The sequence below is a fragment of the Haplochromis burtoni genome, unplaced genomic scaffold, assembly GCF_018398535.1.
Source record: "Haplochromis burtoni strain Fernald_Lab_line unplaced genomic scaffold, NCSU_Asbu1 Contig_149, whole genome shotgun sequence".
NCBI classification, from domain to species: domain Eukaryota; kingdom Metazoa; phylum Chordata; class Actinopteri; order Cichliformes; family Cichlidae; genus Haplochromis; species Haplochromis burtoni.
The window spans coordinates 245494-270177 of record NW_024582510.1 but is presented as its reverse complement, the minus strand read 5'-3'; the positions used below and the strand labels follow the sequence as shown (position 1 = coordinate 270177).

General features: G+C 39.9%; 1 protein-coding gene and 1 long non-coding RNA gene across 3 annotated transcripts in view; one reads left to right on the top strand and one right to left on the bottom strand.

Moving 5' to 3' along the window:
- The first annotated feature begins 877 nt into the window (after window positions 1-877).
- LOC102303382 (ephrin type-A receptor 7) overlaps window positions 878-24684 on the top strand; it is a 162982-nt gene continuing 139175 nt past the window's right edge. The window contains exon 1 of one of the 2 annotated variants that reach the window (XM_042224782.1): window positions 878-1274. In XM_042224782.1, coding sequence (XP_042080716.1) covers window positions 1196-1274 — 79 coding nt within the window. In that variant the 5' untranslated portion in view covers window positions 878-1195. The remainder of the gene's footprint in view (window positions 1275-24684) is intronic. The other variant, XM_014338897.2, reaches the window with a different exon arrangement.
- Window positions 23479-24051, bottom strand: LOC121815185. The gene is made up of 2 exons (XR_006054858.1): window positions 23866-24051; window positions 23479-23618 (listed from the first exon to the last, which is right to left on the bottom strand). It is a non-coding gene; the product is annotated as an uncharacterized LOC121815185 (long non-coding RNA).

The window sequence follows — 24684 nt, the reverse complement described above, 5'->3', positions numbered from 1 at the left end:
TGTGTGTGTGTGTGTGTGTGTGTGTGTGTGTGTGTGTGTGTGTGTGTGTGTGTGTGTGTGTGTGTGTGTGTGTGTGTACACTGTCTTTCAGCATGTGGCATGACAGTGAGGGAAGACACAAGAGACTGTTAAGTGATAGTCTTTGGGTTACAATGATGCAAACCCTTGAAACAGTATTTTCATTGTTTTAATTCATCTTGCTGTCTTAAGGACTCAAACTGAGGCACAAACAAACCTTGTAAAAGGCTAAATATTACTTGCTTGCTGCAGAATGGTATGAGCATGTCTCCTCACTTTAAGTAGCACCAAATCAATGTAGCCCTCATGGGGAGGAAAGTGATTTTCATTACAGAAATGATCTCAAGTCAGTGTGTTAATTGAAAGGAAAAGACTGTAATATCTTAAACTGTTTTTGTTAATTAGATTAAAACCCACTGTGTAACTTTAAAGTTGTTGTTTTTTGCCTAAGCTGGCTCAATACTTCTGTATTTTCAAAGCCACCAAAAGTAAAGCGTGAACCTTTACAATGTTGATTTAAATTAGCTTGATTTAAATTATATATGGTATATGTTGTATATATAATCTTGCTTTGCTACATTTACATACATATTATTTTAAAAAAAAATCCTGCACTATCCAAATGAAACAACACCAGCTAAGCGAGGACTCCTTACCCTCCCACTCAGGACGTCCCCTCAATCCTGCACATTACTCTCAGAATTGCTGCTCACTGAACAAATACTTTGAAAACAGAAGCAAATAATCCCCATTAAACCCTAACACACGTCATGATATAACTACCAAAAATCCCTGGTCTTTACTCAGCAAAGTTACTCACGTCACTTTCTGTGAGGACATCGACATATGCGAAAACGGAGCTCTGCTGCGGATTCGGGTCTGTTCGCTCTAGATAGTGAAAACACCTGGCGTGAAGATTCCAGGTTGCAGTTCCTTGATAGGTCGACCCTGCAGTACCCACTACTCCGCGTCCCACTTCATTGCGCTCGCTAGATGTCAATCTCCCCTTCAGAACCCTCCCCCGAGATATCAAATAGGCCGCGTGGCTCTCCGGATCCCGCACTACTTGCCCAGACGGCATTCGCTCGATTCAAACACTGAGTGCGTCTCTGCTGCGGTGCGTTGCGCGCAGGCTGGAGAGAGATGACAAGAGCCCCGCGGAACTGGTCAGAGAAACATGGATCTCCGTAAAACGCTGATTTCGGTGCTTTGGATATTATTGCTGAACGAAGTGAAAGACTACAATGCAGAAGAAGGTATGTGAAAAAATTAACGGATCGGTTGTTCCCAAACTGGCTACGGCAGCCTTAATCAGGAGACAGATGTCCGCGGTAAAGATAGTTTGACATTTGCACTTATCCTGTGATGAGAAGCAGGTGCATGAGAGGAAATTAATGTTGGCGGACTTAGAAAACCGTCTTTTACTTAAAAACAAAAGAAAAAGAAAAACATTAGAGAGATAGATGGAGAGGCGGTGATTACCAGATAATGGAGCGATAGATGCGTTTGAAAAAGCTGTAGTGTGACAGAAAACGCATTTGTGCTGAATTCAAAGCGACGGCTCTCAAGCGTCCGGATAATAGATCAGGTTTTTTTAATCTTTCAGTTTAACACAGACAAACACGTCACTTTAGTTTATTAGTTTGTCACAAAACAAGCAAACAAAAACAACGGATTACTCTTAACAGCAGTGCTACAGAGTTTAGATGGTAAACTTGATAAAAAAATAGTGATGTGCACAAGTTTAAAGATTTTGCTGTAAAGGCACAAAGTGTAGACTATGCGCTGTGACAGATGTGTGATCCCACATAGAGCCGGTGCTTGCTTTAACATTTACTTTATGATTTATTCAGGAAGTGAGTTTGGTTCAGACAGCCGTCCTCGTTATGAAAAAGAAATCCTCGGGCTGTTGCCACAAAGATATGACTTGTACGGAAGGCTTTCGTCGCGGCATCTTTGTGCAACTGGTTTCTTTGTCTTTTCATACTCAGTCACTGAAGCTGTGACGCGGACCACGGGATGCATTATAAGATGTTGACTCAGTGCTTATCTGACTGTATGAATCTTCCCATTCAGCTCACTTTACCTTCTATTTTTCTTCATCAATTTTTAAATAGCGAGGCGGCGGCATTAATTCCTCTCTTTGGCTCTTCAGCGGCATTAAATGAAGTTATGAAACAGTGGTTATGCAGGAGAACAATGTGTGATTCAGTGGGGGATTATATATAGATTTAATGCTGATGTGGGATTAGGATGTGGATTGCTGGCTTGTTTAATTGCCCGTTTGCATCTGCACTGAGGTGTGTGAGAGAGCTGGGAAGGTACTGCTGTGGTCCAGTGATTTACCAGCACCCTGGCTGATTGCCACAGGTAAATACTTTCACCACCAGCAAGTTATCCAAGATATTGTAGACAAATTGAGATTTTAATCATTCAGCCTAACCCAAGCTGCTGAATGGACATGCATTTCTGGCTGCTGGTTCAGGTGTAAAGTCACTGTAAAGCCACAAACAAACATGCAGCTGTAGTGTATAGTAACCAATATGGACTCTGAGAAAAGTAGTCTACTTTTGGCACACTTGACACACTTTACACCCATACATCATTGACACGCATTATGCATTATACATTATACATATACACACATTAGAGCAGAACTGGCGCACATGCAGCCCACGGTCAAATGCACACACTCACTTGGCATGCACACATTGCACCTGCATGCAGGCTTTCTAATGAAACATACACTTGTTCGCATGTACATGGTGTGGCATTTTTTTTGGTACTAAAGGCCCCTTTTTGTGGGCACGCATGCAGAGACTCATTCACATATGAAAAGTCACATGCCCACATTTGTACTCTTCATTTACCCATACACACATTTCCTCTAGAGCATTGCCAGATTGATTTGGTTCTCTGGAATGCTGGGTAGCCGGATTTGGATGCTAGCTTTTGTTTAATTGATGTTGTGACAGCGATTAATTGCTGTGAAAGCAATGTGCTCCTGAAGGCTTGTATTGGCAGCAATTCTTCTCGCTGTTCGTAAGGATTTGAGAGATGGGGGAAAACACAGGGGAGATTTTTTTCCCTCCACTTTTTTCCCCCATTATATCCACATTAAATGAGGCAATTTACCCACCTGTCTACATGCATTCTGTTAGTTCTAACCAAGAAGCTCAGGCACACGACGGCCTTTTCAACAGAGAATTGCATTTGTGCGTTTAGGCATTTGAAATTTTGTATCTACTAATGCATTGCATTATATATATATACATATATCTATATACAAACACTCTTTGATTAGCATTCCTGATGATTCCCTTTTTTGGTCTGCCCTTGTGCCTATTCTAATCCTTCAGTAGCTGTTATTCCCAGTTCTATATATCATTTAGTATTTCTGTGCTCGTATTTCATTTCCCCTCGTGTGCCAGCAGCATTTTCCTGCCTCTTTAATATGCAGCTACATTCTTATGTTGTTTTCCTTCCTTTAGCGCTCCCTCTATTTTCTTTCTTCCTGTTTTTCTTTGTTTCCCCCCGTCCTCTCACACATGACCCTCTTATTTCTCCTCTCTTTTGCTCCTCTTTTTTTCCTCCATCTTCTTCCTGCTTGCGCATGTGCTCAACCTCTTTAGCTGACTTAGCAAACACTAATATGACCAGGGGGTTCCGACAGGCAGAGCCGGGTGTCCACCATCGTACTCTAGCGCATTACACACAGTCAATCTAGCCACTCCTCCTCCCTTCAGGTCTCTTTTCTCATTCCCCACACCTCACCGCTAACGCACCTTGGCATCTCATTGGGATCTCATTTACTTTCTCTCTCCTCCATCACTCCCTCCCTTTCTCCCTCTGCATCCATCCATCCTGTCCTAAGCTGAGAGAGGGAACAACCCTCATACAGAACAATAGAGGCAGAGTGAGAGAAGAGTGGAGTGATTGAAAACGTGAGGTGGAAGAGTCTCAGAAACTGCAGCGTAACCTGTGAGTTTATCCTGTTTGTGGGACCGTAGCTTTGTTCACTTGCTCGCTGCATCAGAATGACTGTTGTGAACTGCCTGCACTATGCTCTTGGCAGACATGCAGCAGTCTATTGTTTACCCAGAGCCTTATTATACTGGCACTCTTCCCAAACCAGCATACCATATCTAATTTCATATTTACAGGTACCATTATTTACCGTAATGCATTGTAAAACTGAAATATTGTTGATACAATTTTAGTATTTTTATGATCGAACATGTTTAATGATAGATCCACAATATCCATACATACCCAAAGTGCCTGTTTCATTATAATGCAGTGACTGACCCTTAGAACTGAGACTGAACTGAACTATTTCTAATGGATTTCTTCAGAGACTTTAGACTTTTTTTAACAGTGGGGTTTTTACATGCTAGAAAGGTATAGCATTAAAACAGAGATAAGACTACATCTTGAATTCTGTGCCAGTGTACCTGTTGACCCTTTGACTGTGTAGAAGGTGCGTTTGTGGACAGCTCAGCCAGTGATCCCAGACCTTAACCGGAATTGTGGTTCTTTCATGTTTTTATTTACCCCAGTTTGTGTCTGTATGCCCATGCATAAGTAAAGTCAGTAAGTTTTGGTATGAGAAAAACGCTCAGGCTAAAGCATTTTTCATCTTGCATAGTGACATCTTCACCTCTATTTGCATTGCCCAGGAAGAATTTGCTTCAACCTGCATATTTCCATTTATTTCATCCGCAGCAGCACCGCTTTAAAAATCTACATTGTGTTTGGTCTGGAGTTTGACTTTACCACAAATAATGTGAGGCTTTTTATTTTCCCCAGAGCAATTATTGTGAGCATTTTAGACACATAAGCAACAGATAAACCGTAACATATGCACCTCATTCTTTAACCTTAATAAAATAGCCAATTTAACAGAAATACTGAAAATAAAATGTTGACAGTTAATCTTAGAAATGCTGAAATTATTTATTAATTATTATGGAATGTGTAAGATCCAGTGTTATCACAGTCACTGTTGCACCGATGTTGACCACAGATCTTTGATTTTAAGTGTTGTGCTAAAACACTGAAGCACTGGTTTAAGTAGGACAGGCAAATCTTGGATTAATGTGTGTACATTGCCTGCCAATTACATAGATAACGTTTTATAATGCCAAAAAACAGCTTTATCTAGATACAGATACTTCTGTTGACTTGGAAGCAGTTTAATTCATCTATATATTTATTAAACTGTACTCCTATGTCATATCATCACTAAATCTTATAATTAGTGCTTAGAAGCAATCTGATTTACTAATATTGGGATCATCAGCTATTGCCAGACTGGCAAAGGGGTAGCTATCCACCCTCCCAGGCATCAGTTGGAGCTAATTGCCTGTGATTACTGCAAGGTTATTTCTGCTCTGCTGCCACGGCCCTGGACCGATGCACTAGACCATCTCGTTGGCTGGCAAGGACTGCTTTAGACCTGTGCATGTTAGATCAGATGACTCTGACCTCTGTGAGTATGAAAGGTCAGAGTGATTTGTGAAGATGGCAGGCGTAGCAGTGCAGCGCTCTCTTGTCAAGGCCTCGGGGACACTGTCATTTTCTGGAAAGACGAGACGAGGGCTGAGGCGGAAGGGAGGGTAGAGGCACAGGTGTGGTGAAATTAAAAGAGGGAGAGGGAGATGGTGGAGCCTCATCCCAAAAATTACGTGTTACAAGCAGAGAAAGGGGAGAGGCGGTGTCTTGAGTTCAAGACTAAGGACACAGGTAGGAGGGAGTGACAGAAAGAAAATTGGAGGGGAATAAAGGCGGTTGAAAGAGAGGTAGAGATGAGGGCCTTGTAAGCTGCCACCACTCATTGTTGTACAACACTTGTAAGTTTCATGTGATCAAACAGACTAAGAGTTAATATAAGAAGTCAATTCAGCAGCTCAGCCAGATTCGTATTTACCCCCCACTCCACGGGAATTGAAAGGCTGATGAATTACATGTGTAAGAGAGCGGATGTGTAATGTATGTGTATTGGATACCAGTAGGGGTCACCTACTTTTTTTTTTTTGGTCCAGTGTAGTGTAAAGAGACTACTATAGGATCTGGGCTATTCTGCTGGGTCCGCAAGAATGAGCTATCACTAGAGGGTGGGAGTGTGTGTATGGAAGAGAAAAAGAGCAATCTTTGTGTGTGTTTAGAGGTAGGAGGGAACAATGGGGGTTTTAGCAGGTGTTTCAGCCATATTGGACAGTTACGAAGGGGCTTTGTGCAGCTGTCTATGATAGATGAAGGAAGTGCAGATGGACTACACATTTATTGCTCATTTAACTGATTAATCTATGCTGAAACCTCTCCTTCAGCTGCTATCTATGCATATGAATACCACAGCCTGTATGTGTGTTCACATACTTATTCGCATTGGCTTGCAGCCATGTTACGTGAGAGAAATGTCTGGGTTGTTTTTTTCCCCTTTTGGCTTTCATACTTTGGCTGTGATTGTTATTACAAGAGAACTGAAAAGCATCCTTAGACTGTGCAGTTTTGGAAAGAGCGTAATCAAAGTGCAATGTAGCTTGACCAACTTGTTGTTGACATTGTAAATTCTATTAAAATGAGATGAAATGTTATTAATTTGCGTGTGGGTTAATTGAATCGTTGCTGCAGCAAAAGTATTTCAGCAAAGACAGGAAATTAAATAGACCTCAGTGAGAGACTAAAAAACATTATAAATCAATTCTTAAACTGTTGTTTGCCTGTCATTTATATAGTGCCTTATAGTCCTGAGTAATTTGCTCATAGGGGGTCATGTGATTGTTGGGGTTTTCTCTCTGTTATTGTAGGGTCTTTACCCTACAGTATAAAGTGTTCGAGGTGACTGTTGGTATGATTTGGCGCTATACAAATCTAATAAAACTGAACCGTATGAAATGAATCAAAAACTTTTATCTACAGTGCAAGGATATTTAACGTTTACATTTGTGTACAGCTTGAGAAATCGGACGTTTTGCTCCTGTTAATGGTTACATCATTTTATTTCTACCTATTTCTGTGGGTAGATTAGTTTGAGCTCAGCGCCATTGTAGCAGTTATTTTTATGCTTTTCACATAGTAAATAAGTGAAAATTACAATTATTCTGTTTCCCATTCTATAATAACTCTGCATTATTTGCAGGTTTTCACCATATTTAATAGTCATTTATATTAAGAAAGAACCATAATTTATATTTTGAACACAGTGCTACATTCATACAGTTAATTAGTTAGTTACTAGCTGCAAGTGATGATTATTTTAAGCATATTAATCCTACAAGTCATTTCCTTAATTTGAATATGTGATTTTAAACATTCTAAAATGTTTAAAAAGGTCTATTACAATTTCCTAAAGTCCAAGATGATCTCTTTATACGTTTCAATCTTTTGGTAAACTGTTGAAAACCCAACGATTTTCAATTTACTGCATTAAATAAAAGAAACCCATCACTCACAAATGGAAGCATATCATTCAAACCGTTCTGTTGACAGTGATAATGGAGCATTTCTCAACTAACGGACTAAGTGATGTTTCAGTTATATGTTACATTATGGTCTTGCATTTTTGTACTTAGATCGGTGGGCATACCGTCAAAAATAATGTTTTTAATTTGTCAAGAAACCCAGGTATGTGTAACTGCAGTGTGAAATTCAAACATTTTCCATGTCTCTTTTACATCTGTTGTCAATAGTGAAAAAGATCATTCAAAACATTTTTTTCTAAACTGTAGCACTTCTGCTTGTGAGACTTACAGTCACATCAGTAAACTGTTGGCAGCTAACCACAGTCGCAAGTAAACATTCAACCCGTAGGAAACTGCTTTGAAATTCTACTTGTTGTTTTTTAATGTCTGTTCTGGTTCTTGTGGATGTGTCAATGCAAGCAACAAATACCAGGTGAGTTAATTGTTTAACAGCTGTCAATGGTAGCATTCGATTACTTCTTTTGCTTTGCGTGTATTAGCAGTACACCAGTATACAATGTGCTAAAGTGGATGTTCATGTTTCTGTCTCTGCTAAATTATTTTTACGCTTAATGGGGTTAAAAATATACCCCCACTTCCATCCCCTCTGATTGTTAGAGCTAGATCTTGAACTGATCTACATTGCAAACAACTATCAAATCAGAAACTGAGTATGAATGTTAGTGCTATCTGTCCATGGACAGCAGAGACTATTTTGTTTCAACTTGACATTATGCCACCATAATACCACTTTTTTTTTTTTTACAGGGGACAGAAAACATCCTAGAAATATTCCAACTAAGTGTGAACAATATGAATTCCCTACAATGTTCAGGTCTTCAGCTGACCATTCAACCCTAATCTGACTGTCACTCGGTGTGTCATATGCATTTAAATCTTGTAAAACATCGAGCTGAGAGTCATTTTCTTAGCCAGTTCATGTATTTATTAACACTTAAACTGTAGTTCTTCTCAGTAAATGAAACAGGTTTACCTTCTTCCCTGCCTGGAAATTTCCAGCTGTGGGTAAAAAGGGGTTGACATGCTGCAGATGATTCTCTGCAAAAGAGCAGGGAAAAAAAGTGAACTGTTTGCTTAGGAATCTACAGTAGCTGAATATTTATTCATTCTTTCTTTAAGGTGACAGCATCTTGTGATGTTGCATTTTGTCTTAATCCGAATCAGAATGCTTTATTGCTCCCTAAGGAAATTATGTAATCAAAAGAAAGCTATTAAAACAAACAAACACTCTAAAATACTACGTAAAGAACAAAGAAAAAAGTAAGAAAAAGTTAAATTAAGGAGACAAAAAGCAGGGGCAACTGAAACAGGCTGCATGCTGGCTGACGCAGGCGCACTAAATATTGGAGTTAAATGACAAACCTGGCCAAACAGTGCGAAGTGGAAGAGGATGGCATCCTAAACAGTTTGTCACAACAGGAAATTTGTAAGATTGGGACTTTAGCATTTTTATTAAATAAAAAATATTATAAATGCTGTGGTTATATTTTCAAAACCTGAACTCAATAAAATTCAAGAACATTAAAATACAGAAATAGTTATCTTAACAGGAATCACAGTATGTATAACCTCTGTGTTTAAGCATGTGCATTTTTTTAGGGAACATCTGTAAATTCTAGACACGTGGAGGAAAAACTGGGTTACACTCAACCAAAACGGACACTGTCGTAGTATAATGAATTTTCTTAAACTCTCTCATATTATTGCATCATAGAGAGTGTGTAGTTATGAGTATGCAGAGTAAAAGAAATCCTCTAATGCTGAAGATGTGAAGAGTGCAAAGTAAAAATCTTGAAGCCCAAAATGAAGAAAAAACGAGACATACTTCAGTGAATTCACATGTGCTTTCATGCCAGAGCCTTATGTAAACATCTCAAGGGCCTGTTTTCTAAAGGTTTTTCAAAGGTTATATGCAAAAAGTGTAAATGTAAAAGAAAAAATAAATTAAAAACGTCTCCAACCACCCACAGATTTTCAGAGTTAAGACTACCTGATAGAATGGATACTCTGAACACATTATTCATTTTTGCCACTCTTGTTGGGATACTAATGGATTAGAGGAGCACTTGTTGGCAGGCGTTTCAGTCCTAAGATGTCTAAAGTTGATAAATGCCACTGATGTGTATTTGTGAGAAGCTGTAACTGTGCTCTTGGCAGACTTTCCTGCTCAGGGTGTTTTGCATTGAGAGTAAACAGTAACAACATTAACGAGAGACTTGATGTGGGTGGGCATGTTGGGAATTGAACTGACAACTTGGTGGAGCTCAGTCAGTCTGCCACCCTCACACTCCCAGCATTTCATTTCATTTCATTTCATTTCATTTCATTTCCTTTTTTTTTTTTTTTTTTTTACCAGTGGTGAAAACAAAATCACCCACTCATTTAGGCTTTGGTATGAAAAACAAGCTGGATTTCAAGCAAGTATTTCAAGCTCGTAAGAGTTTGTTCATTCCATCTCTAGACTTCTAGGAGCTGCAGGCCAAATGTATTGACAGTCCAAAATTTATGCCCTTGAAAACCCATCTGGGTAAATAATATTTTTCAGTTTCCTTTTTCACATGTTGAAGGAGTTGTTTGTGTACTGCTGCCTCGATTGTGCAGTCACTGTGTTTCTTAGTGTCTCTTTACACACGTGTATATTTAATGTTAAAACAGAGCTTTCAACTTTGAGTTATTCATTGTTGAACCAGCTCTCTTTATGCCTTCTTGCTTCAGGAGAATTTTGAGAACAAGCTTAAGATGCAGGGGGATAATAGGGGCAGATGTGCATGAGTCAAAGAGTGCAGTGAGAAGTAAGTTGCAAACACTGGAGGTGTTTTACTGAAGACACGCTTTATGCAGTGCTATATGCAATACTTTTAAAACTTGATATCACCCAGCCCTGGGCGAAAAATGACCTTTTGTGGTTACCCACTTGCAGATGTGACTTTTTGATAATGCATGCTCTGTCGCACCAATTCCTTTTAAATCAGGGACCGTGCTTTGGTAGAAAATGTTAGGAAAGGAGCTGTAACTTGAGGTTAAATGTGTTGCCCTCCCTTTAAAGTGTTGTCTTAGAGACCATCAACCTCAATTGAGGCTTGTGGCCTTACAGCATTCACATCACACTGCCGTGGAGGCGATAAAGCTCCTGGAATGTGTATAAAGCACATAGATGCAGACAGAGGCATGCACCAACCACATATAAAAAAAGTAAAATGACAAGATCAATGCTGTGCAATTTTACTTACCTCTACCATTTGTTGTGGACATACAAGCCACTGTACACCCTGCTGTTAGTGCTACAAATCTAAAATTTGGACCTTGTTTTGCTTTGTGATAGTAAACTTGCTGAAGATTCGTCTGGTCAATTTTGGCCTACCTGAGATAATACTGATTCAGTTTCCACAAAGCCTTTAAGGTTAAGGGGTGTCAAACCTATGGTCTGTGTACCAGAATTGACCCAGCAAACGGACTGCAACTTAAGAAAACACCAGCAATAAGAAAAACGCTGCAAAAGCACACAAAACACAACGGAAATAGGAAAAACGAAAACAGAAATAGGAAAACCCAAAATAGGAAAAAACTGATTTCCAAAAGCACAAGGGAAGTGTTTCTGGGGAGACAATAACCCGACGGACCAATTGTAGGAACCCAAATATGCTAAGAATTGCGCTGGGAGACACTTATTAGAAGTGGAGGTTTTGCGAGGAAAGAAAAGATGAGAGGTGAGTGTGTTAGCCTGACTATTAGTCTAATAATCCGTCATCAGTATTATATGAATCATGAGATTAACACACACTTACCTAACATGTTTTGGTTCCTGCAACTGGTGCGTCGGGTTATTGTCTCCCCAAAAACACTTCCCTTGTGCGTTCGGAAATCTGTTTTTTTTTGTTTTTTTTTATTATTTCCGTTTTTGTTTTTCCTATTTCTGTTTTCGTTTTTCTATTTCCGTTGTGTTTTGTGTGCTTTTGCAGCATTTTTCTTATTGCTGGTGTTTTCTTAAGTTGCAATCCATTTGGCCTCTCAGGGCCACCGTACAAAGTAGTTAAGTAAGCGGTAAATAATTAAATGATGGTGAATAAACAGGGATTTTTTCTATCTACTATATATTATATTTGGTTGTTTTTAAGTGTATTCACAGTGGGGGGGAAAAAAGGTCATTTTCTGTGAATTAACAAAATCTTTCTCTTTTATAATTACAGGACAGTCTGGGAAATGAGTAACTAAACTCCTTCTACCTCTACCTCTTATTTCCTGGAACACAGTTTATTTATCATATAGAAAAGCTGAGATATACTGTTGAAATTGCACTTCTTTTCCTATATTAAAATATATAACTTCTTTGCGCCGACAGAAAGAGGAGTTCCACTGGTCCGATCCACTTAAGATCAAAGTTGGTTGTAAGTGTGATGTTTTGGGAAACCTGCTTCAACAGCTGATGTTCTCTGAGTTGGGCTCAAAATTTCAAGTTTACTATTTCATATTAATATATTAAAAAATACTGAGAATCCTGTTTTTGGGTTGAAGGTCCTTTCAACATACTTTGGAACCTTCAGGCTGGCAGCAGCTGAGGCAATGTTATCCACTCGTCCACCGCATGTTACGTAAGAGTGACGTGACCTAAATAGCAACACGCTGTGCATGTTTTAGGGACACATGAGAAATCACACCTACTGAGGCTTGTACTCTGTTCAGGCTGTTCACAAATGTTCTCAGCAGTAAACATGCATACGCATGTCATGCTTGAAACCTCTAGTGAACCCAGCCGTCTCTCTGTCATTCCTCTGCTGTGTGAGTGTGTGCGTTGCTACCTCTGGTCGAGGCTGACTGACCTGTGAAAGCTCCCTTTTAATGCTTTCCATGTTTGACCTGATGAGACTGTACACATAAGACAGGGGACAAAAACACTTTGACTTATTTGTACATCATTCTGCACTCAGTAGTTTTTACATGATTAAATGCTGGATTATGCTTGTTCTTCTTAAATTTCTCTGATTTTCTGTCCCCTCTACAGTGGTGCTTGCTTCCAATATGTCCTGCTATGTAATATTGGTGCAAAACTGCAGGGATATAGCAGCTTTGGCAGTTACAGGCAGTTCTAAGCTGAGTCAAACTGTAGCACTTCAGACTTTTTTTAACAAGGCCTATGCACAAGGCTGTGTTTTGATTAGTAAAATGTGTTGAAATAAATGAGTGGATGCTATGTACTCCTGTAAAATACAGCCTAAATTTCCTTTATTATAATCAAGGAATATTTGATTTCATATAGATATAAACTACAGTAACTCATCGACAATGATTAACACAGGGGTGGGCAATTCCAGGCCTCGAGGGCCAGTGTCCTGCAGGTTTTAGATCTCACCTTGGGTCAACACACCTGAATCACATGATTAGTTTGTTACCAGGCCTCTGGAGAACTTCAGGAGCTAATTTAGCCATTTAAATCAGCTGTGTTGGTTCAAGGACACATCTAAAACCTGCAGGGACACCGGCCCTCGAGGCCTGGAGTTGCCCACCCCTTGTCAAACATGTAGAAGATGAAATAGATTGCACTCACACAAGTGTAGGAAGCAAGGAAAAAAAGCTGTTTCAAAAAGATGTTTTCAAAACATCACAATTTCTCCTACACTCGTGTAGGTTTTTAAGGTGCTTTAAAAGGGTTGCTGAGAACAGTTTATCTGTGAGGCTCAGTGATGTGAAGGTCAGGGGTAAAGACTTGTTACTGAAGATAATTCTTTGACTCTGCTTGTATTTTTGAGGTCAGGTGATGCTAGAAAAGAAAAATCACCTGATGTGACGCCTTCCTGCACAACGAATAAGAATCTAGGCTTCATATAAAATGCTAAAATATCAGAAATGTATACAGAATAGTGTTTAACATCAAGATTAACGAATAATAAAAATTGTTAGCTATTCAAAATAAAGTAAATTTGATTACATCAGAGATGGATAGAGACATTTTAAAATGTTACAACCAACAGCTTCTTACCCGATTACTGAGTCTTGTAAAATAACTGTGCTGTCACCGAACCTTTAGATAAAGGTGATTGTGACTAAACAGAGTAGCTCAAAAACACAGCAAGTGATGGAGGTTTTCATAAATGACTGGGATAAGAATATGTAGCAATTAGGATATTTTAAAACTTATTCAAGAAAAACACTATTCCTGTTGAAACTGTAAATTGAAAAGAAAAAAAGTATTGTAATGAGTGCTGCTGCCTATTGCAATAAGTGATGCATGTCATCTAAATTACCAAGCTGTGTGCAGATGCACAGGAATGGTTGCCATTTTGATGGCCGAGGATATAGATTAGAATGACTAACGCACGCTATTTTCTACCCGGTGATCGCCCAGCAGTTTCATGTCGTCCTTGTCTTTACCTGTGATACCTCCTTCCTCTTCTGTTCTGTGGTGGTAATGGCCGTCATGTTGGAAATGTGTCCGGCTGGACCTCGTAAACCATTACCCTGTGCATAGAAAACCCCATTAATCTTTCTGAGAGGCGTTTGACCTTTCAAACTCATTAACCACAGCCGGTGTGCAGAGAGAAGTGAATCTATACACATGCCATACATGCACTCTCTTTCTTGCACACACAAACAAACACTCTATGCAGAGTGCTCAGGTAAAGTTGGCTTATAAACACACAAAAACATCCTCAAGTGTGAACGCACTGATGTATGTCCAACTGCCAATATCACCTTTACCGGCTTGCCATCTCAGCCGCTCTGACTCTCTTTATCTCTCTTGTCTCTCCTCTCCTCCTGTCCTTTTTATCCCTTTGCTTCCTCACCGTGTGGGTTTGGGCGCTGACCTGGAAAATTGCCTGACCTTTTAATACGCAGCTTCCTTGGTGATGAATAAATACATAAATCGTGCCGCTCCGGCTCAGTCACTTTTATGATACCCCTTTCACCCTGTTTCTCCCTCCCATGCACCCTGTCATTGGAACCCCCTCAGCACAGACACAGAAGAGGAAAGCAGGGCGTCTTTGAAGTGATAGCCCCCTGTGGCGAAGAATATCTCTAATGAAAGGTGTTACTGACCAGGTTGAGGGCGAATGATTGCGAGTATGTGAAGTGTAGATGGCGAAGGATGTAATGAGGTGAGTGAGCAAGGCAGGTTAACATGCCAGCATGGGACTTGCTCTTCTCAGTTTATCAGCAGTTGAGGTTGGGCGTGAGTGAGCTTTGTAGGTGGCAGAGGATGTAATGTGGTGTGTGGCAAGGAAGGTTAACATACCAGCATGGGACCAGATCAGCTCAGTTTATCAAAAGTGCACAGGAGAATGAAAAAGACAGTAATAGGCTAAGTGGTGGGGTGGGGGGTGGATGAAACTTATTCTGCTCAGTTTACTGTAGGGGTGACTAAGGAAGGGGAAGAGGAAATGAACTGGAGATGCTGAGAAAATTTGGAGAAAGGGCAAAAGTGGCAGAAAAGAAGAAAAGGGACTAAGTAAAAATTAATTGCAGAGCTGATAAGGAAGATAATGGGGGTAATGACCTGGCCTGAAATTTGGCACAGAGCTGATCTGGACAGATCCAGTATTAATTCATTAGGATAAATAATCACCATAGCTCCTTTTCTCGGTGCACATTAACTATATCGATTCTGTCCATTCCATCCATATCTTAATTGTTTATCCAATTCATTAACACACCTGGAGTGGAGCTGTTCCTTCTGGTGTCAGTCCATCATAGGCCCAATATAGAGAGACAGATAACTATGTATAACTATATTTTTTTTTATTGTGGCAGAAGGCTTACACATACAAAATCCAAAAGTCACCACCATGCCACCCAAGGATGCCACTTTTTTTCCCTTAGGCTTTTTGTGCATGCCTTCATTCATGTTAATATACTGACTTTAAGTATATTTCTGAACATGTAGGATTGTGTGCACTCACGTGAATATTTTTGTTTGTCTGGGTTTGATTGCAATCAGAGTGTCATCAGTGCAGGATGGTTGGATGGAGTGTGCTCCTGTTGTTTCTCAGCTTCCTCTGTTTTAAATGTTGCCTTCCTGTTTACAAGTCAATTCGTCTGCCAGCCAATCAGCACGCCAAACAACCAATCAGTTAGTCAGTTAACCAGCTGGCTGAACAACCAGTCATTTAGTCAGGTAATCTGGAAAGCAAGCAACCGCTAATACTGCTAGCCAGGATTGCATTTAGTGAGGCATCCAGCAGTCAATCAAAAAAAATAAATAAATCAGCTGATAATCAAGTTAGTCAGAGGCAAATAGCACTTTGTCTATCTGTCAGACAGCCAGCCAATCAAAGAGGCTGGCATTTTATTAATCGGTTATTTCAAAGACCAGCCAGCCATTTCTCTTCAACAAAACAATGTGAGCACCAGGCAGAATTATTTCTCTGTACTATGTTGACACAGTGAGATCTCATGTACTCTAATTTTGTCACTCAGAACTTATAAAGTGTATGATCATGCCTGAAGCATCAAATATTCTCACTGGCATAGTAAAAGAAGGCTAAGCAATATACAGACTCAGTAAAGTAGGTGAATCCTGCTTTTTTCACATCACAGATGGATGCCAGGATAAGAACTAGTAGAGTAAGACTGCAGATGCTATATCATAGAGGAAAATGTGCAAATCAAGTTGTAGCAGCCAAAGCCGCTGAGAGAAAACTGCACAAGCAAAGGGGAGAAGGAAGGTGTGTGTGTTTGTTTCTGTGTGGCACAGGGGGGGATAAACCTCAGCAACTGTTGCAAGTATAAGCTGCGTGCTTCAGGTGGATTCAAAGGCTAATCTAAATTGTTGCACCCTAAAGCACACTTTCTTACTGGGGCTTTCCTTTATCAGGTGTGAGATGCTACAGCGAGCAAACCTTTGCATGCGTGACTAACTGTTTTGGGTGCCCAGTTATTGCAATCTGTCTCATAAACATACCTTCCAATGTAACTCTCCTAATCATTTATGTAGCATTGCCAGTGATCTGATAACAGCAGACAAATGTTCATATAATTGTTAAGAGTAAAGTTATTGTCTTTGGTTGGTTTGCTCGTAAAGCACAGCTTAAATGAGTGTAGCAAGGATCCACTTATTGAGTGAAACGAGAAACTCTGCACTTACAGTGCAGAAAGCAGTGAGTCTGGTGTTATCTGCACAGACACATTAAACTGTGAACAGAACAGTTTTTCTGTTTGGCCAACCACAATAAATATTGTACGTTTAGATGCAGGAAGGAATCTTTGACAGCAAACAGACAGAATTATATTTGAGTCTATTTGACTTTTTTCTAAAAAGGTTTGTTAATATTATTATTGCCACCACCCCAGGGGCACTGTCCCCATGTTTCACGTGTTGTTGCAGAGGTGAGCCAACCGGGAGAACCCCACAACATCCAGACCCTTGAGGAACAAGGGGAAGGGCAAACACTCATTCGATATGGCTTATCCCCATGCGAGGTCAGCACCACTCCATCCCCACCCTACACAGTGTGGGTAGAAAGCTGTCTGTGTAGGTTCTCAGCCATTCAGGCCACGATAGTCGTAAGAGCTTTAAAAAAGGCAACTGGACTTCTTTAAGTAAAGCGGTCCAGTTGCCCTCTTTTTTTGAAGCTCTTAAGACTGGGTAGGAAGCTGCTTCCCCCTCCTGAGTCATCTGACGGTTTGTGAAAATCACTCTGATCTCAACCCAAAAGGCTTGCTCCATGGCCTCATTGAACCTGTCAGCTGTCTCCAGGGTCCTACAGGCTAACAAAGATTGATAGAGCTCTATCTTCAGCTTGAGGGTTCCCTTCACCTATGGTGTCCAACATCTGGTTTGGAGATTGCCACCTCGACAGCAACCTGACAAAGTCACACATGCTTGGTCACATTTTAGACTGGTAGTATCAATATTACATGTGATAGGAATATGAGTTATTTAATAATATTTTTAAGCTTTCTTTTCTCTTTTAATTAGGCACTTAAAGTGCTACATGTTTATTCAGTATATACCCTACTGCTTAGCTAAAGAGCTCGCTATGGTTATTCAAGATTTCTTGAGGACAGGGTGTGTGGTGCCATATCCGTCTGCAAGTGTACCTTGGCAAGGAAATGGTTTATTTTCAATAATTGGTTTGCCCTCACATTTAATGCATTTGCTGTGCGTGGCTGTTGTGTAGTAGGTCCGTGTCTGGACGTAAGCACTGGAAGCTCATGTATTGGGTATATTTAAATAATTTTAATAGGGTTACTTAGCATTATTCTGTGTGCAAAAGTGATGCAGGCAATTTCTCCCATTTTGCTTGTTTATGTGTGGTTGGGCTTCTTATTCTTCAGGCTGAACACTTCCTGTTCTGCCTGTGAGATTAATTTTTTGCAGTAGAATTTGCATTTGAACAAAACACAAGACAACACAATAGCACGTTGCTCTGCGAACTCTGTTGACTGTGGGTTTTAGACTGTGGCTTTTTCCTCCTCTCCTCTATTCAGACTGGATTAAATGTGGATCAATTAATGTTTGCACAAAACACTGCCTGATTATGTACATATAGTACAGATATGTGGCTGTTATTAAGTGATGCTACAGTGGTCAGATGGTCATACTGGTGCTGAGCTGAGGTGACAAAGATTTTGTCTCCAGGGCACCTAAGGATGTTTTGGCAAAGGAAGTGAAAGGAAGTGCCTTCCTCCCTCCTTTTTTTCTCACTCACTTTGTCTTGCTTACTGAATTGATCCCCCCTCCCCCCATCTCTCTCCCTCCTTCTTTCTCGCATTCTTTCACATTGTCTTAGTCTATCTAACTCACTAACACAATTGAAGTTGGCAGTGTTTCAGGGATTGAGTGGCTAGAGTTAATGGCAAATTACCTGCCTGCCTCTGAAGTCTTGAGTGTGTCTATGTTTTGGATGGGGGCAAAGTAATGGAGGTTATTTGAAGGAGCCTGCAAATAAATCACTAAATGCCACTAAAGCATTCAATAGTAGCCTGTTCATCGGCCCAGACTGTACAGATTTATATGCGTATGAAAATTGGTTATCGCTTTCTGAAATGTAATTGTTTTCTGTGCTGTGTGCTGTACACAGACTATCAGTACTAGCATTTGATAACTCACCAGGAAGCCAAAAGTTATTATAATCAATATTATTATCATTAATTTGGCAACATTTGGCCTCCATTTGTTTTTTTTTTTAGTGTATTTAATCAAATGAATCAAATATACTTTTCTTGATTCTTGTAATATATTCTTACGGTGGTTCGTGTGAATACTAACAGTGAACCCTGTGAGCCAAAAAGCTGTTTAAAATCATTTCAGACAGTGTTCTTTTTTTCCCCTACTCTTGGTTATGTATGATGCCAGTGAGAGTTTATATCCTTAATGTCTGGCTGTGAACAACAGCAACCCCCACCCACCTGCTGTTTAAACCTTCTGCTTGCGAGAGGCAGCCACTCAGAAGAAAGTTGGAAAGAAAGTTGGCTTAAAGTCAGAGGAGAGAGAGTTAAAATGGGCATTTTCCACCAGTTCATAAAGTGACAGGCTGCACAAAGGCCCAATAAGATAAATAAGGATTACTGAACTATGAATCATGCAAAGCCACTCTAGTGGAGCCCACTTTTATGAAAAAAATATGGAGTTTGAAATGAGCACAAAAGGTCTACTCTAATATCATGCAGTTGAAGCGTGTGAATTCTTTTTTTCTTTTTCCAACTTTTGGGGATGTTGATGATGAAGCAGAGTGGTGGCATCGCTCAGACGTCTGACTCACACTGCATCACACAAGACTTGGGTTAATTAACAAACTGTCCTTTATCGAGCCAAGATGACTAAGAGGACTTTTCTTCGATCATCAGTCTCGGGATCAGTTGCGGACAAAAATGGCCACATTACACGTACAAGGTGTCTCAGGATGTTAGGAAGTATTTTTTTCTCCCAAGCTGAGAACTCACTTCTCACTCAGTCTGATCAGTGCTTCATTGACATTTATTCATCTGAGCTCATCTGTGTAAGTTTAAGTGTAAGCACTGGCTATTGACAAGTAATATAAAAATAATTAAACACAATCCTGCAGTAATATTAGAATAAACAACGTTTCCAGTCATTCCGCTATCTAGAGTGCGGCGCTGATCTTTCTCGTAGATGTCAGCTCTCTTCTTTGTTGTCTGCAATCCCTTTTTAAAATTCTTTTTTTTCCTTGGTCTGTCATTCCTTTCATTTCTCACCAGGCCTCCTTGGGGATGGAAAAATAACTAAGAGCTTAGAAAGTGCCCAACAGCACAAAGTTAATAGTGAATATATTAGCATGTCCTTGTAAACTGACACTTTTCTATTCAATTTTTCTCGAAGTTTGCAAAGCTATGTTTAAAAAAAAATCACATGTCCTCATTCACAGTCCGCATGTGACAGACTTATGTGACTTACTGCGTTGACAGTCGTTCTTGTCCTACAAACATACACACTCAGGGACACGTACGCAGTGAGAGGACGCAGCGAAAGCTTGCTTTTAGTCGGCCACCCCCTGAGAATAGAGGCTGATGAAAAATTCAGCTCAGTTAGTTAAAGAGTAGCTTAAAGCAAAAGCTGTTTGGTTTAGCCTGTATCCTTTCCTTTCTTCTTTCTTTCTCCCTGCCTGCCTGTCACTTTCTGTTTTAAATTGTCATTGGGTCTGATCTCATTTTTTTTCTTCCCTCTTTCTGCATGGTTAAAACACCCTACTGTATCTGTCTGGTAAACAGTACACGGCTCAACCTCGATCTACAGTGTAACCGTTGGTTACTGGGCGGCACTTTACCATCAACATTTGCCCTCCACTTGGCTTGTACTACGAACCTTCTGCTCAGTGAGACCATGTGACCACAGCAGTTGAATATGTTTGTACCCCGTGACTTGGAAAGATTCGAATACATATGGTGAAGTGATGGCTTTGCAACAATTAAGGGGGTGAACCAGGCTCTGTCAAGCATTAAACACTTTGCTCATAAAAGCTGTTTTATGCCAGCTTGTAAAATGCCTCATAATCCTCTAATATCCTCACTGTAATCCAAATATTTAGGTATAAGGAGCAGTGGACTTTTTTCATTTTGTCAAATAAACAGTTCCAAGTTTTTTAAATTATTTTATGATTTATTAAACTAATGGCACTGTGTTCTTTTACGTTGTTAATTCGAGTGAAGCTTGTTAAAGGTCTATTGAAACTGCTGGTGGACAAGGACAGAAGGAAAGGAAAAGACGGTGACGATTGAAATGCAGCTCGGAGAGGACAATACTGAATCTAATCTGTTTATACAACCTCACCTCCAGTCTCCCTCCTGTCTCCTCTCATTTCAAACTTGACAAACAAACACATACACACGTTTGTGAATAAACGCACACTGACACACAAACTCGCACACACCTCTACACTTTATGAAAGGAACAGCGGCCCTTCGCTTATCTCGTGGGCGAAATCTGGAAAAAATGGAAGTATTGCATTTGCATTTTAATTTGCCCTCAATCAGGCATTGTGTTTGGAATTGCGACAAAATTGCTCGGTGTTTGCTCCTCGTCCCTATTTATAGGGGCTCCATGAACGACGGGCCCTAAATTCAAATCTGCCTGCTATCACAGTGTATGGAGATGAGGCTTCCTCTATTTCTTCCTCATCTTCTTTCCTCCGTCATTCATTCTTTCTCTCCTAATTTTTTTCTTTTATCATTCTACCTCAGCTCTTTATTACTTTTTCTTATTTCCACCCCACACACCTGTTTTTCCTTGTGTTCTTTCCACTTTAATCACGCTCTCTCTCCAGCTCCTTTGACTCATCCAGCCCCTCCCGGTTTTCGCTGCCAGACGAGTGAAGGCACAGATTTCATTAGTGATGCCGTGTGCCATGCTTCTCAGATCCGAAGGGCTCCAGCAGTCATGGAATCGTGACCCTGCTCTGCCCTCATCGTCTCAATCCTCTGTCACCCCATCGCTCTTTCGTCCTGACCCACCCCTCTGTCCCCCCTTTTGATATCTCCCATCTTCCCTCCATCCGTTCTTTCCACTCTAGCCATCTATAACATGACCATAGGCGATCTGTGGCAGATGAAGGACCTACTTCATGGAACCAACTGCTCCCTGGAGTCCAGAGTGAGGAAGTTAACCCAGTGGTGACTGTAAGACATATTGGTAACAGTTTATAGTAAATTGTGCGTGAAGTAAATGATGCCAGACTGTGATTCTCAAAGGTTATTATATAGTCGTTTAGCAGAAACGAATAGCACATATAAGTAGTCACATACATTACCTCCATCTTTACACTGAAATTGGAAAGCATAAAAGATAGACAGTAACGAGTAAAGCCTGGTTTCAAAATCCCTAATTTAAATAGTTTAAACTTAACTGCATTATGGATCCAGTCATCACTCTTCACTCCTTTAATTTTCTTACAAACTCCAATCCGTGGTCATGTGATGGTTGGTTAGGTTTTCTTCCCATATCAAAATTGTTTATAGCCATCGGTGTAAGTGCTAAAAGGCGTGAACAAATCCCTCACTCAATCCATCATCCCTGAATTTCATTTGGGGGTACAAAAAGCCTGGAGGTTTTCTGGTGTGTAAAATGAGGTGTACATACATTTGATTAAATTACTCTATGCTGCTGAGTGTGTCTTGATTGGCTCGTGCGCAGTTTCACCGTGCCGATGCAACCCCTCACTCAATGGGCTAAAGCTCCTGGGACTGTGACCTTTGAGCTCTGTGCCTGATGCTGTGATTGTTCGATACAAGGTGTTGAAGGTACATTTAGCGGTCAAAAGAGATGACCTTTCCCTTTTAACCTGCACAGGGCACAACACCAGCTGCAGGCCCTGACGCCTGATTTAGAAAAGCAGCAAAGTGTTTGTCTGTGTGCTGCTGTGATACTTTAATGCAGAAAAACAAGAAGTGGACTTTCTTAGCCTGTTTTAGTATTTAATGTGACAAAAATGTCTGTCTTCATCTTCTAATAACTGAAGGTTTAAGTGGTTTTTATGTTAATTAACAAGCTTTTTTTAAAATCCACAAGTCACTTAAATTTAATTGCAAAACATTCATTTGCAAGAATGACATGATTATTTTTAAGTTATTGTTTCTAATATGAGACCATTTAGTCACATGACAGTTCTGTGGTAAATATTTAGTGTTGTTTATGTATAAACCTGACCTGGTTATGGAAAGGATAAAAGTTTATGTTAAATGTATGGAAGTCATTGAGTTTCAATGATGTTTTTTTGTATTTATTTGTTAAAGTGCAAAAATCTACCTGGTACCAGTTACCCTTACTTAAATTACATGTAACTATGTCTTCTATAATTTGAGAACATTACAGATAACAACCGAGATTCTGTGTACGTGCCACTTTTTTTTTTTTAAATTAGACCTACTTGTGTATTTTTAAAAGGCCAACCTCTCAGACCTATTAGTCAGGACTGGTTATGGAAATGTTGTTTCTGAGTAAATATTCCATGTGTGTATGTGTGTGTGTATTAATGTGGCATGATGAGTGGGAGCTGAGTTGTCATGTTGATGAACTATAATTGCCTGGGGCCCCATCTGCAGATTTTATCACTCAACACATCACTTCTCTTGCTAACCACGTCTGTCCTGAGGACGTGGTTTTGGCTCGTTTACCTCATGTATCCATGCATGTGTAAACCAACATGGGAAGCGATACGCACTCAAAACTAGTCTGTGTGTGTGTGTGTGTGGTCATGGTACATCTTCTGAATGAGATAATGGACTGATATAGGTAAACACGTAGCTGTGTGAATGACTTTATACACTTCCATCAAAATTAAACAAGGAGCTAAACTCTTCTCGGGCTTATCATGCTTAATTATGCCTTATGATTTCATATCTTCTGTGGCTCTTTCATCAGATAGTTTTCTTTTAAAAAAACAAACAAAACCCCCCCAAAAAAGTATAAATTAGAGTTCACTCACTGCACATATACATCATATTGGAGATTTTTTTTTTGTTATTCCATAGCAGAAATGTAAATACAGCGGTCCCCAACCCCCGGGCTGCGGACCGGTACCAGTCCGTGTGTTCTGTCCTTATTGTGCGTCCCTTTGCCCAACTTGACAGACAGCTAACGGTTTCAATGAACATTGGAGGCGGAAGTAAGTTTAAGGCTTTTTACTTCGTCAGTAGTTCAATGATTGACATCCTTTTCTTCCCGTAAAACTAAAAACAAACACAAAGTAAATGTCACAAGATGTCTTTTCCTTTTTACACACACTTCTAGGATATGAACTATACTGTTATATAGTATGTGTAATCAACAGCGACTCAGTATTGATCACAATACAACTTAGCGAGTTTAGCTTCCTCAAAGATAAACATAGCAGATGAAATAACTGGTTTCTAAACAAATCTATGTAATAGAAATGCGCCAAATAAACTTGTAAACATGTTGTACATTAATACTCACAAGCAATAACTCTCCAAGGCAGAAACGTTTTAAAGAGCAACAACATATTCTGCAGGCTAACAAGCGACCAGCTTCCTGTTTCCTCTACCCACAGGAACACAGAAAAACCCCACCAAAATAAAAGCTGGTGAGTATTCCCATTATGACCAGCAGAGGGTGCTGAAGAGAAAGAACCTATGCATGTCATAACACCGTGAGTTGTTTGGTACCGGGCCGTGAGACTGGAGGCTTGGGTGTCAAATTTATGGTTTTCAGGGTTTTTATTGGTTTTTATTGTTAACTCAGTTTCCCTGTGTGTTATTATTAAATCTCTTTTTTTTTTTTTTTGGGTAGCGGTGCTCGTTTTATTTTGTTGTATTTATCCACGACACCTTAAAGGCCGGTCCACGAAAATATTGTTGGACATAAACCGGTCCGTGGCGCAAAAAATGGTTGGGGACTATTGGTCTAATATTACAGGGACTGCAGACAAACTTTAGCAGTTTTTTCTGTGGTCAGGAATTTAAAAGGCCACCAATTTAACCCTTGGATGCACAACCTAACAATACCTACACTCTTCCACGAGTGGGCTCAAAAATGACCCCAAATAGAAACAATGCATTTTGCTATAAACTCGGTTGTTATTCTTCAAAATCTTTAAAACAAAGAGTTGTAATATTTTCATATTTGAGGTATTCCTCATAAAACATGTTTGTGACATGAGGCCCTTTGCATTTTTATTAGTTTTTTCATTAATTTTAAGAAATTGCAGTTTTTGTATCACTTGTATCACTTTTGTATGCTTGCTCTGCATATACTGCAGAAGCTGGGTCTTCCTTC